Source organism: Procambarus clarkii, unplaced genomic scaffold, assembly GCF_040958095.1.
Source record: "Procambarus clarkii isolate CNS0578487 unplaced genomic scaffold, FALCON_Pclarkii_2.0 HiC_scaffold_261, whole genome shotgun sequence".
NCBI classification, from domain to species: domain Eukaryota; kingdom Metazoa; phylum Arthropoda; class Malacostraca; order Decapoda; family Cambaridae; genus Procambarus; species Procambarus clarkii.
The window spans coordinates 55,769-72,618 of NW_027189294.1; the positions used below are offsets into that span (position 1 = coordinate 55,769).

General features: G+C 47.8%; 1 protein-coding gene across 1 annotated transcript in view; it reads left to right on the forward strand.

The window, feature by feature from the left end:
- The window catches only part of LOC138361210 (enolase-phosphatase E1-like), a 31,418-nt gene extending 26,244 nt beyond the window's left edge, over window positions 1-5,174 (forward strand). The window contains exons 2-3 of the mRNA XM_069320627.1: window positions 938-3,146; window positions 5,021-5,174. Coding sequence (XP_069176728.1) covers window positions 938-3,146; window positions 5,021-5,174 — 2,363 coding nt within the window. The remainder of the gene's footprint in view (window positions 1-937; window positions 3,147-5,020) is intronic.
- Window positions 5,175-16,850: the final 11,676 nt, after the last annotated feature.

Sequence of the window (16,850 nt, forward strand, 5' to 3'; positions counted from 1 at the left end):
CCGAAATCACCTCCAGATAACCTCAAGAAGATACATACACCAACACCAACGTCTGCAACACTCGAGCACAGCCACAACACTCGTGCTCACCCACAACACACACACACTCTCATAAAACCATATTTCCCAATTGTATCAACTTCAAGTCAGAAAATACACAGAAACACTGCAAAAATATAACATGGAAATAAAATGCAATGACACAGTTCCCTAGTCAGAAACACCATACACATTAAGACAACAGACCGAGTTAGGTGTGGGGAGGAGTAGAGGGGCTGGAGTATTAGCAGTAACAGTGAATATTGAGCTCCTCATATACAACGTCTACAAGCCCCCCCTAGACGTTAACTACAAGTAGAGGCAGTGCTTGCCTTGGTCACGCACCACAATGTAATTATTACTGGGGACCCCCAGTGACCACTATGCCACTGTCACAACACGAAACACAGAACGATCTCCTACACCACCTGTACAACCAACGTGAAATATAAATAAACCCAACTGAAATATATACCAAAAAGGAACTAGAAAATGTTATGCTTCATACTCGCCAACTACAATACAATACAATACAATTTTATTTACGTAAGGTACATACATACAATAAATATTTACAAGGATTGTTTGACTTATAGGTATAGCTAGTACATACAATGCCTAAAGCCACTATTACGCAAAGCGTTTCGGGCATATCCTCAACTGAGGATTTGAACACGAAACTGTTCTCCAGGAAACACTTACATGTGCTGCATGAAAGCTGTTCCAGTCATCATCCCGTGAAACATAAAAGGAAATAATTATTGATTCTACGGTGAAGAAATTAAAGAGCAAAACCTCACAGTCAACATCTTCAGGAAACATGTAAAGACAAACCCCACACCAGCAGGAGGAGCTGTGAGGCGAGGTGATATTAGTGAGGCGAGATAAGACACTATAGAGGTGAAGGAGGCGAGACCAGTCACTATAGAGGTGAAGGAGGCGAGACCAGTCTCTATAGAGGTGAAGGAGGCGAGACCAGTCACTATAGAGGTGAAGGAGGCGAGACCAGTCACTATAGAGGTAAAGGAGGCGAGACCAGTCACTATAGAGGTGAAGGAGGGGAGACAAGACACTATAGAGGTGAAGGAGGGGAGACCAGTCACTATAGAGGTGAAGGAGGCGAGACAAGACACTATAGAGGTGAAGGAGGCGAGACAAGACACTATAGAGGTGAAGGAGGCGAGACCAGTCACTATAGAGGTGAAGGAGGCGAGACCAGTCACTATAGAGGTGAAGGAGGCGAGACCAGTCACTATAGAGGTGAAGGAGGCGAGACCAGTCACTATAGAGGTGAAGGAGGGGAGACAAGACACTATAGAGGTGAAGGAGGGGAGACCAGTCACTATAGAGGTGAAGGAGGCGAGACAAGACACTATAGAGGTGAAGGAGGCGAGACCAGTCACTATAGAGGTGAAGGAGGCGAGACCAGTCACTATAGAGGTGAAGGAGGCGAGACCAGTCACTATAGAGGTGAAGGAGGCGAGACCAGTCACTATAGAGGTGAAGGAGGCGAGACCAGTCACTATAGAGGTGAAGGAGGGGAGACAAGACACTATAGAGGTGAAGGAGGGGAGACCAGTCACTATAGAGGTGAAGGAGGCGAGACAAGACACTATAGAGGTGAAGGAGGCGAGACCAGTCACTATAGAGGTGAAGGAGGCGAGACCAGTCACTATAGAGGTGAAGGAGGCGAGACCAGTCACTATAGAGGTGAAGGAGGCGAGACCAGTCACTATAGAGGTGAAGGAGGCGAGACAAGACACTATAGAGGTGAAGGAGGCGAGACCAGTCACTATAGAGGTGAAGGAGGCGAGACCAGTCACTATAGAGGTGAAGGAGGCGAGACCAGTCACTATAGAGGTGAAGGAGGCGAGACCAGTCACTATAGAGGTGAAGGAGGCGAGACCAGTCACTATAGAGGTGAAGGAGGCGAGACCAGTCACTATAGAGGTGAAGGAGGCGAGACCAGTCACTATAGAGGTGAAGGAGGCGAGACCAGTCACTATAGAGGTGAAGAAGGCGAGACCAGTCACTATAGAGGTGAAGGAGGCGAGACCAGTCACTATAGAGGTGAAGGAGGCGAGACCAGTCACTATAGAGGTGAAGGAGGGGAGACAAGACACTATAGAGGTGAAGGAGGCGAGACCAGTCACTATAGAGGTGAAGGAGGCGAGACCAGTCACTATAGAGGTGAAGGAGGCGAGACCAGTCACTATAGAGGTGAAGGAGGCGAGACAAGACACTATAGAGGTGAAGGAGGCGAGACCAGTCACTATAGAGGCGAAGGAGGCGAGACCAGTCACTATAGAGGTGAAGGAGGCGAGACCAGTCACTATAGAGGTGAAGGAGACGAGACAAGTCACTATAGAGGTGAAGGAGGGGAGACCAGTCACTATAGAGGTGAAGAAGGCGAGACAAGTCACTATAGAGGTGAAGGAGGGGAGACCAGTCACTATAGAGGTGAAGAAGGCGAGACAAGACACTATAGAGGTGAAGGAGGCGAGACAAGTCACTATACAGGTGAAGGAGGGGAGACCAGTCACTATAGAGGTGAAGAAGGCGAGACAAGACACTATAGAGGTGAAGGAGGCGAGACAAGACACTATAGAGGTGAAGGAGGGGAGACAAGACACTATAAAGGTGAAGGAGGCGAGACAAGACACTCTAGAGGTGAAGGAGGGGAGACAAGACACAATTGAGGTGAAGGAGGCGAGACAAGGCACTATAGAGGTAAAAGAGGCGAGACAAGACACTATAGAGGTGAAGGAGGCGAGACCAGTCACTATAGAGGTGAAGGAGGCAAGACCAGTCACTATAGAGGTGAAGGAGGCGAGACCAGTCACTATAGAGGTGAAGGAGGCGAGACAAGTCACTATAGAGGTGAAGGAGGCGAGACAAGTCACTATAGAGGTGAAGGAGGCGAGACAAGACACTATAGAGGTGAAGGAGGCGAGACACGTTACTATAGAGGTGAAGGAGGCGAGACAAGACACTATAGAGGTGAAGGAGGCGAGACAAGAGACTATAGAGGTGAAGGAGGCGAGACAAGAGACTATAGAGGTGAAGGAGGCGAGACAAGACACTATAGAGGTGAAGGAGGCGAGACAGTTCGTGTGGTGATCAACTCTACACGAACACAGTGGTCTTCGTAAGATATGGGGCCAGATTAGAGCCATATCAGGTATCCCAGCCCGACCACAGCCTTGCACCCAACCACTCCGGGAAGCCAAGACACTTGTTGTCTAATGCAGACAGCTTCATATCATAGTTCTCTGAAACACTATGTGTGTTAGTGGCTTCGTAAGAATGTAAGAACACCGATATTATGTACCATCACAAAACCCAATGTACCTTCTTATATATAAATAAATAGATAATAAATAAATAAACTTCCAACAATGGTCCAGCAAGCAAGAACAATTAAAACAAGAGAGGTTGACAGTCATTCATGAGAAGATAGCTATAAATGACGAGTGTGACTCTCCCTTCACCAAACATGAACTAATCAGAGCCAAATAAGGTGGTAAGGACACTGCACCAGGTGCTGATAACATTACATAATCAATGGTGGCACACGCAGGTCCTGCTGGAGAACAATGTATATTGGACGTCATCGATGCATCTTGGCAGGTAGTTAGACCTCTTGGAAGAAAGAAGAGAATTCCGATTCCTATTCCGAAACAAGCTGGCAATATCAGATCCATTTCAATAACAACATGCATTAGTAAAACTGCAGAAAGAAGGGTCTTAAGCGGACTACTATGGAAGACCAGGACCTGAATAAAAACATATTTGGCTTCACCAGAGGAATAGGTACTGCCAACTACATAGCAACAGTACTAGGAACAGTTAGGTCCAGCTAGAGTGATCTTTCTTCATCTGGACAACAAATTCGAGCTTGCAAGCCAGCAAACAATTTTACACACACATATATCAACAAATTTGTGAGGGAAAACTGCAAGCCGTGGTACATGACTCCCTCAGTCACAGTTAGGCCAGAGGAAAGCTGCAGGGCCAAGTGTCACACTACCAACTACATGGGATGGCACTCCATAAGCAGGAGTCCTTAGCTCTTGTCATTATAACATTCTTATGGAATATCTCGTTATCATGACACTACAGAAACATTTAAATATTTAAGCTATGCTGATGATTTAGCATGACTCGTCACAGGTCCTTCAATTCTGAATAAAGCACAGAGGGCGCTAAGGTAACATCTGAATGCAGCATTTTAGGGCTAAACATATCTGTACAGAAGTCTAAGACAATGAGACTAGGCGGCAACACTCCAGACAGGCACCTACACATTCAAGACATTAACCTTCAGTGGGCTACACAATATCAATAACTCAGAGTGTTGATAGATTTTAAAATGACATTCAACAAGCAATTTCAATATCTGAAGGAGAAGCAAAATCACGACTGAATATAATAAGAGCAATCACAGGGCCCCGTCTAGGAGCGGGACACAAAGTGTTAAGAATGTTTGACATACACGCCGTTCGTTCCCTAGTTGATTATGCAGCGCCTGCCTTACTCACTCTTTCTCCTGGCCAGTGGACAAACGTTGAGGTTATTCAAAATGATGCAATGTGAGTCATAACAGGAGCTCCCAGATGGACCAAAATACTATGCTTAAGATTTGAAACCAAACTAACATCGGTTGAAATAAGGGTAAAAGGGGCTTGCTGCGTGCGTGCTGACCTCGATATTGACTATATCAAAACAGTTCACTTAGATATAATAAATGGAGCACTTACTCGGGACAGAAGAGCCTCCAATAGCAACTGGTGGAACCACTGCAATAAACACTTTCAATACATTTGGTGTCACAGATACAATCAGAGGGAGGTGTCGACGAGATACACAGAGACTTAGCCATAGAAGCCATTGGGAAATGTTGCCAGTAGATCTTAAGATTATTGTTTTTCAAAGAAAAAATATTGACACTAATCCCCATCTGCTATGCATCATTCCACAGACGAATACTTCACAGATTGATCAGTAAACCATCTGACAAGAATTTGGAGCTACAATTCAAGCAGAAATTCTATAGATCGCTGGAGGTTCAAATGGATGCTGAGCTTAACACAGATGCTAGCCATGAAAGAGACTTTGGAACACGCTCATGCTGAACGCAGTTATCATATATCGAGATTCGAGAACTGCCATAGAAACCTTGCAACGAGAACACTTATGTGATAACATTCATCTGCCAACAGATGCAACAGCAATAAGGCAAAAACTCAAGGGCCAATGCTGTAAATACTTATCAACTGGGTGCCAAGTTATGTAGGATTAGCATGCAATGACATTGCAGATGAAGCTGTAAAACTTGCAGCTAAGAGAAGGATGTTGACATACACAGAAACCTCAGAGTCAAGTACAGATTAAGAAAATAACTAGAGATAGATCAGTGCAGAAGATAGCCAGCGACCACAACACACGAGCTGGCACACCAGGACCTGGGGGTTGGTACACGAGTTTAATCATCTATGAACCTCTAGTTGTGATGACAGGTTACTACACGAGAGGAGACAGGAGGCACTAAACTACCGTCCCGTATCGTTAACATACCCTAGGAGGCTCTGACAACATGAATCAGAAGACTACTGGAACACTCACAATGGAAATTAAATGATGACAACACAGATTCACAGATGTGAGGTCACGTCAAAGTTTTCGAATTTCATGATAAGAAACTAATAATAATGATCACACCGGCCGTCCCCCAGACCTACACTGTAACGTGAAGTGAAGACTCAACAGTCAGCACCACACCAACATGGACACAACAGTCAGCACCACACCAACAAACACACAACAGTCAGCACCACACCAACAAGGACACAACAGTCAGCACCACACCAACATGGACACAACAGTCAGCACCACACCAACATGGACACAACAGTCAGCATCACACCAACATGGACACAACAGTCAGCACCACACCAACAAACACTCAACAGTCAGCACCACACCAACAAACACACAACAGTCAGCACCACACCAACAAACACTCAACAGTCAGCACCACACCAACAAACACACAACAGTCAGCACCACACCGACATGGACACAACAGTCAGCACCACACCAACAAACACACAACAGTCAGCACCACACCAACATGGACACAACAGTCAGCACCACACCAACAAACACACAACAGTCAGCACCACACCAACATGGACACAACAGTCAGCACCACACCAACAAACACTCAACAGTCAGCACCACACCAACAAACACTCAACAGTCAGTACCACACCAACAAACACTCAACAGTCAGCATCACACCAACAAACACTCAACAGTCAGCACCACACCAACAAACATTCAACAGTCAGCATCACACCAACAAACACTCAACAGTCAGCACCACACCAACAAACACTCAACAGTCAGCACCACACCAACAAACACACAACAGTCAGCACCACACCAACAAACACACAACAGTCAGCACCACACCAACATTGACACAACAGTCAGCACCACACCAACATGGACACAACAGTCAGCACCACACCAACAAACACACAACAGTCAGCACCACACCAACATGGACACAACAGTCAGCACCACACCAACAAACACACAAAAGTCAGCACCACACCAACATTGACACAACAGTCAGCACCACACCAACATTGACACAACAGTCAGCACCACAACAACAAACACACAACAGTCAGCACCACACCAACAAACACACAACAGTCAGCACCACACCGACATGGACACAACAGTCAGCACCACACCAACATTGACACAACAGTCAGCACCACACCAACATGGACACAACAGTCAGCACCACACCGACATGGACACAACAGTCAGCACCACACCAACATGGACACAACAATCAGCACCACACCAACAAACACACAACAGTCAGCACCACACCAACAAACACTCAACAGTCAGCACCACACCAACATTGACACAACAGTCAGCACCACGCCAACAAACACACAACAGTCAGCACCCCACCAACAAACACACAACAGTCAGCACCACACCAACAAACACACAACAGTCAGCACCACACCAACATGGACACAACAGTCAGCACCACACCAACAAACACACAACAGTCAGCACCACACCAACAAACACACAACAGTCAGCACCACACCAACAAACACACAACAGACAGCACCACACCAACATGGACACAACAGTCAGCACCACACCAACAAACACACAACAGTCAGCACCACACCAACAAACACTCAACAGTCAGCACCACACCAACATTGACATAACAGTCAGCACCACACCAACAAGGACACAACAGTCAGCACCACACCAACATGGACACAACAGTCAGCACCACACCAACATTGACACAACAGTCAGCACCACACCAACAAGGACACAACAGTCAGCACCACACCAACAAACACACAACAGTCAGCACCACACCAACAAACACTCAACAGTCAGCACCACACCAACAAACACACAACAGTCAGCATCACACGAACAAACACACAACAGTCAGCACCACACCAACATGGACACAACAGTCAGCACCACACCAACAAATACACAACAGTCAGCACCACACCAACAAGGACACAACAGTCAGCACCACACCAACATGGACACAACAGTCAGCACCACACCAACAAGGACACAACAGTTAGCACCACACCAACATGGACACAACAGTCAGCATCACACCAACATGGACACAACAGTCAGCACCACACCAACAAACACTCAACAGTCAGCACCACACCAACAAACACACAACAGTCAGCACCACACCAACAAACACTCAACAGTCAGCACCACACCAACAAACACACAACAGTCAGCACCACACCAACATGGACACAACAGTCAGCACCACACCAACAAACACACAACAGTCAGCACCACACCAACATGGACACAACAGTCAGCACCACACCAACAAACACTCAACAGTCAGCACCACACCAACAAACACTCAACAGTCAGCACCACACCAACAAACACTCAACAGTCAGCATCACACCAACAAACACTCAACAGTCAGAACCACACCAACAAACATTCAACAGTCAGCATCACACCAACAAACACTCAACAGTCAGCACCACACCAACAAACACTCAACAGTCAGCACCACACCAACAAACACACAACAGTCAGCACCACACCAACAAACACACAACAGTCAGCACCACACCAACATTGACACAACAGTCAGCACCACACCAACATGGACACAACAGTCAGCACCACACCAACAAACACACAACAGTCAGCACCACACCAACATGGACACAACAGTCAGCACCACACCAACAAACACACAAAAGTCAGCACCACACCAACATTGACACAACAGTCAGCACCACACCAACATTGACACAACAGTCAGCACCACAACAACAAACACACAACAGTCAGCACCACACCAACAAACACACAACAGTCAGCACCACACCGACATGGACACAACAGTCAGCACCACACCAACATTGACACAACAGTCAGCACCACACCAACATGGACACAACAGTCAGCACCACACCGACATGGACACAACAGTCAGCACCACACCAACATGGACACAACAATCAGCACCACACCAACAAACACACAACAGTCAGCACCACACCAACAAACACTCAACAGTCAGCACCACACCAACATTCACACAACAGTCAGCACCACGCCAACAAACACACAACAGTCAGCACCACACCAACAAACACACAACAGTCAGCACCACACCAACATGGACACAACAGTCAGCACCACACCAACAAACACACAACAGTCAGCACCACACCAACAAACACACAACAGTCAGCACCACACCAACAAACACACAACAGACAGCACCACACCAACATGGACACAACAGTCAGCACCACACCAACAAACACACAACAGTCAGCACCACACCAACAAACACTCAACAGTCAGCACCACACCAACATTGACACAACAGTCAGCACCACACCAACAAGGACACAACAGTCAGCACCACACCAACATGGACACAACAGTCAGCACCACACCAACATTGACACAACAGTCAGCACCACACCAACAAGGACACAACAGTCAGCACCACACCAACAAACACACAACAGTCAGCACCACACCAACAAACACTCAACAGTCAGCACCACACCAACAAACACACAACAGTCAGCATCACACGACCAAACACACAACAGTCAGCACCACACCAACATGGACACAACAGTCAGCACCACACCAACAAATACACAACAGTCAGCACCACACCAACAAGGACACAACAGTCAGCACCACACCAACATGGACACAACAGTCAGCACCACACCAACAAGGACACAACAGTTAGCACCACACCAAAATGGACACAACAGTCAGCATCACACCAACATGGACACAACAGTCAGCACCACACCAATAAACACTCAACAGTCAGCACCACACCAACAAACACACAACAGTCAGCACCACACCAACAAACACTCAACAGTCAGCACCACACCAACAAACACACAACAGTCAGCACCACACCAACATGGACACAACAGTCAGCACCACACCAACAAACACACAACAGTCAGCACCACACCAACATGGACACAACAGTCAGCACCACACCAACAAACACTCAACAGTCAGCACCACACCAACAAACACTCAACAGTCAGCACCACACCAACAAACACTCAACAGTCAGCATCACACCAACAAACACTCAACAGTCAGCACCACACCAACAAACATTCAACAGTCAGCATCACACCAACAAACACTCAACAGTCAGCACCACACCAACAAACACTCAACAGTCAGCACCACACCAACAAACACACAACAGTCAGCACCACACCAACATTGACACAACAGTCAGCACCACACCAACATGGACACAACAGTCAGCACCACACCAACATGGACACAACAGTCAGCACCACACCAACAAACACACAACAGTCAGCACCACACCAACATGGACACAACAGTCAGCACCACACCAACAAACACACAACAGTCAGCACCACACCAACAAACACACAACAGTCAGCACCACACCAACAAACACACAACAGTCAGCACCACACCAACATGGACACAACAGTCAGCACCACACCAACAAACACACAACAGTCAGCACCACACCAACAAACACACAACAGTCAGCACCACACCAACAAACACACAACAGTCAGCACCACACCAACATGGACACAACAGTCAGCACCACACCAACATTGACACAACAGTCAGCACCACACCAACAAGGACACAACAGTCAGCACCACACCAACAAACACACAACAGTCAGCACCACACCAACAAACACTCAACAGTCAGCACCACACCAACAAACACACAACAGTCAGCATCACACGAACAAACACACAACAGTCAGCACCACACCAACATGGACACAACAGTCAGCACCACACCAATAAATACACAACAGTCAGCACCACACCAACACGGACACAACAGTCAGCACCACACCAACAAACACAGAACAGTCAGCACCACACCAACATGGACACAACAGTCAGCACCACACCAACATTGACACAACAGTCAGCACCTCACCAACATGGACACAACAGTCAGCACCACACCAACATGGACACAACAGTCAGCACCACACCAACAAACACACAACAGTCAGCACCACACCAACAAGGACACAACAGTCAGCACCACACCAACATGGACACAACAGTCAGCACCACACCAACATGGACACAACAGTCAGCACCACACCAACATGGACACAACAGTCAGCACCACACCAACAAACACACAACAGTCAGCACCACACCAACATGGACACAACAGTCAGCACCACACCAACATGGACACAACAGTCAGCATCACACCAACATGGACACAACAGTCAGCACCACACCAACAAGGACACAACAGTCAGCACCACACCAACAAGGACACAACAGTCAGCACCACACCAACATGGACACAACAGTCAGCACCACACCAACATGGACACAACAGTCAGCACCACACCAACAAACACACAACAGTCAGCACCACACCAACAAGGACACAACAGTCAGCACCACACCAACAAACACACAACAGTCAGCACCACACCAACATGGACACAACAGTCAGCACCACACCAACAAACACACAACAGTCAGCACCACACCAACATTGACACAACAGTCAGCACCACACCAACAAGGACACAACAGTCAGCACCACACCAACAAACACACAACAGTCAGCACCACACCAACAAACACTCAACAGTCAGCACCACACCAACATAGACACAACAGTCAGCACCACACCAACAAACACACAACAGTCAGCACCACACCAACATTGACACAACAGTCAGCACCACACCAACAAACACACAACAGTCAGCACCACACCAACAAACACTCAACAGTCAGCACCACACCAACAAACACACAACAGTCAGCATCACTCGAACAAACACACAACAGTCAGCACCACACCAACATGGACACAACAGTCAGCATCACACCAACAAACACACAATAGTCAGCACCACACCAACAAACACACAACAGTCAGCACCACACCAACAAACACTCAACAGTCAGCACCACACCAACAAACACACAACAGTCAGCATCACACGAACAAACACACAACAGTCAGCACCACACCAACATGGACACAACAGTCAGCACCACACCAACAAACACACAACAGTCAGCACCACACCAACAGGGACACAACAGTCAGCACCACACCAACAAACACACAACAGTCAGCACCACACCAACATGGACACAACAGTCAGCACCACACCAACAAACACACAACAGTCAGCACCACACCAACATGGACACAACAGTCAGCACCACACCAACATGGACACAACAGTCAGCACCACACCAACATGGACACAACAGTCAGCACCACACCAACAAACACACAACAGTCAGCACCACACCAACATGGACACAACAGTCAGCACCACACCAACATGGACACAACAGTCAGCACCACACCAACATGGACACAACAGTCAGCACCACACCAACATGGTCACAACAGTCAGCACCACACCAACATGGACACAACAATCAGCACCACACCAACAAACACACAACAGTCAGCACCACACCAACAAACACACAACAGTCAGCACCACACCAACAAGGACACAACAGTCAGCACCACACCAACATGGACACAACAGTCAGCACCACACCAACATGGACACAACAGTCAGCACCACACCAACATGGACACAACAGTCAGCACCACACCAACATGGACACAACAGTCAGCACCACACCAACATGGACACAACAGTCAGCACCACACCAACATGGACACAACAGTCAGCATCACACCAACAAACACTCAACAGTCAGCACCACACCAACATGGACACAACAGTCAGCATCACACCAACAAACACTCAACAGTCAGCACCACACCAACGTGGACACAACAGTCAGCACCACACCAACATGGACACAACAGTCAGCATCACACCAACAAACACTCAACAGTCAGCACCACACCAACATGGACACAACAGTCAGCACCACACCAACAAACACACAACAGTCAGCACCACACCAACAAACACACAACAGTCAGCACCACACCAACATGGACACAACAGTCAGCACCACACCAACATGGACACAACAGTCAGCATCACACCAACAAACAAACAACAGTCAGCACCACACCAACAAACACACAACAGTCAGCACCACACCAACAAACAAACAACAGTCAGCACCACACCAACATGGACACAACAGTCAGCACTACACCAACAAACACACAACAGTCAGCACCACACCAACAAACACACAACAGTCAGAACCACACCAACAAACACACAACAGTCAGCACCACACCAACAAACACACAACAGTCAGCACCACACCAACAAACACACAACAGTCAGCATGACACCAACAAACACTCAACAGTCAGCATCACACCAACATGGACAAAACAGTCAGCACCACACCAACAAACACACAACAGTCAGCACCACACCAACATGGACACAACAGTCAGCACCACACCAACAAACACACAACAGTCAGCACCACACCAACATGGACACAACAGTCAGAACCACACCAACAAACACACAACAGTCAGCACCACACTAACATGGACACAACAGTCAGCACCACACCAACAAACACACAACAGTCAGCACCACACCAACATGGACACAACAGTCAGCACCACACCAACAAACACACAACAGTCAGCACCACACCAACATGGACACAACAGTCAGCACCACACCAACAAACACACAACAGTCAGCACCACACCTACAAACACTCAACAGTCAGCATCACACCAACAAGGACACAACAGTCAGCACCACACGAACATCGACACAACAGTCAGCACCACACCAACATGGACACAACAGTCAGCACCACACCAACAAACACACAACAGTCAGCACCACACCAACAAACACTCAACAGTCAGCACCACACCAACAAACACACAACAGTCAGCATCACACGAACAAACACACAACAGTCAGCACCACACCAACATGGACACAACAGTCAGCACCACACCAACAAATACACAACAGTCAGCACCACACCAACAAGGACACAACAGTCAGCACCACACCAACATGGACACAACAGTCAGCACCACACCAACAAGGACACAACAGTCAGCACCACACCAACATGGACACAACAGTCAGCATCACACCAACATGGACACAACAGTCAGCACCACACCAACAAACACTCAACAGTCAGCACCACACCAACAAACACACAACAGTCAGCACCACACCAACAAACACTCAACAGTCAGCACCACACCAACAAACACACAACAGTCAGCACCACACCAACATGGACACAACAGTCAGCACCACACCAACAAACACACAACAGTCAGCACCACACCAACATGGACACAACAGTCAGCACCACACCAACAAACACTCAACAGTCAGCACCACACCAACAAACACTCAACAGTCAGCACCACACCAACAAACACTCAACAGTCAGCATCACACCAACAAACACTCAACAGTCAGCACCACACCAACAAACACACAACAGTCAGCACCACACCAACAAACACTCAACAGTCAGCACCACACCAACAAACACACAACAGTCAGCACCACACCAACATGGACACAACAGTCAGCACCACACCAACATGGACACAACAGTCAGCACCACACCAACATGGACACAACAGTCAGCACCACACCAACATGGACACAACAGTCAGCACCACACCAACATGGACACAACAGTCAGCACCACACCAACATGGACACAACAGTCAGCACCACACCAACATGGACACAACAGTCAGCACCACACCAACATGGACACAACAGTCAGCATCACACCAACAAACACTCAACAGTCAGCACCACACCAACATGGACACAACAGTCAGCACCACACCAACATGGACACAACAGTCAGCATCACACCAACAAACACTCAACAGTCAGCACCACACCAACATGGACACAACAGTCAGCACCACACCAACAAACACACAACAGTCAGCACCACACCAACAAACACACAACAGTCAGCACCACACCAACATGGACACAACAGTCAGCACCACACCAACATGGACACAACAGTCAGCATCACACCAACAAACAAACAACAGTCAGCACCACACCAACAAACACACAACAGTCAGCACCACACCAACAAACAAACAACAGTCAGCACCACACCAACATGGACACAACAGTCAGCACCACACCAACAAACACACAACAGTCAGCACCACACCAACAAACACACAACAGTCAGAACCACACCAACAAACACACAACAGTCAGCACCACACCAACAAACACACAACAGTCAGCACCACACCAACAAACACACAACAGTCAGCATCACACCAACAAACACTCAACAGTCAGCATCACACCAACATGGACAAAACAGTCAGCACCACACCAACAAACACACAACAGTCAGCACCACACCAACATGGACACAACAGTCAGCACCACACCAACAAACACACAACAGTCAGCACCACACCAACATGGACACAACAGTCAGCACCACACCAACAAACACACAACAGTCAGCACCACACTAACATGGACACAACAGTCAGCACCACACCAACAAACACACAACAGTCAGCACCTCACCAACATGGACACAACAGTCAGCACCACACCAACAAACACACAACAGTCAGCACCACACCAACATGGACACAACAGTCAGGACCACACCAACAAACACACAACAGTCAGCACCACACCAACAAACACTCAACAGTCAGCATCACACCAACAAGGACACAACAGTCAGCACCACACGAACATCGACACAACAGTCAGCACCACACCAACATGGACACAACAGTCAGCACCACACCAACAAACACACAACAGTCAGCACCACACCAACAAACACTCAACAGTCAGCACCACACCAACAAACACACAACAGTCAGCATCACACGAACAAACACACAACAGTCAGCACCACACCAACATGGACACAACAGTCAGCACCACACCAACAAATACACAACAGTCAGCACCACACCAACAAGGACACAACAGTCAGCACCACACCAACATGGACACAACAGTCAGCACCACACCAACAAGGACACAACAGTCAGCACCACACCAACATGGACACAACAGTCAGCATCACACCAACATGGACACAACAGTCAGCACCACACCAACAAACACTCAACAGTCAGCACCACACCAACAAACACACAACAGTCAGCACCACACCAACAAACACTCAACAGTCAGCACCACACCAACAAACACACAACAGTCAGCACCACACCAACATGGACACAACAGTCAGCACCACACCAACAAACACACAACAGTCAGCACCACACCAACATGGACACAACAGTCAGCACCACACCAACAAACACTCAACAGTCAGCACCACACCAACAAACACTCAACAGTCAGCACCACACCAACAAACACTCAACAGTCAGCATCACACCAACAAACACTCAACAGTCAGCACCACACCAACAAACATTCAACAGTCAGCATCACACCAACAAACACTCAACAGTCAGCACCACACCAACAAACACTCAACAGTCAGCACCACACCAACAAACACACAGCAGTCAGCACCACACCAACAAACACACAACAGTCAGCACCACACCAACATTGACACAACAGTCAGCACCACACCAACATGGACACAACAGTCAGCACCACACCAACAAACACACAACAGTCAGCACCACACCAACATGGACACAACAGTCAGCACCACACCAACAAACACACAAAAGTCAGCACCACACCAACATTGACACAACAGTCAGCACCACAACAACAAACACACAACAGTCAGCACCACACCAACAAACACACAACAGTCAGCACCACACCGACATGGACACAACAGTCAGCACCACACCAACATTGACACAACAGTCAGCACCACACCAACATGGACACAACAGTCAGCACCACACCAACATGGACACAACAGTCAGCACCACGCCAACAAACACACAACAGTCAGCACCCCACCAACAAACACACAACAGTCAGCACCACACCAACAAACACACAACAATCAGCACCACACCAACATGGACACAACAGTCAGCACCACACCAACAAACACACAACAGTCAGCACCACACCAACAAACACACAACAGTCAGCACCACACCAACAAACACACAACAGTCAGCACCACACCAACATGGACACAACAGTCAGCACCACACCAACAAACACACAACAGTCAGCACCACACCAACAAACACACAACAGTCAGCACCACACCAACATTGAC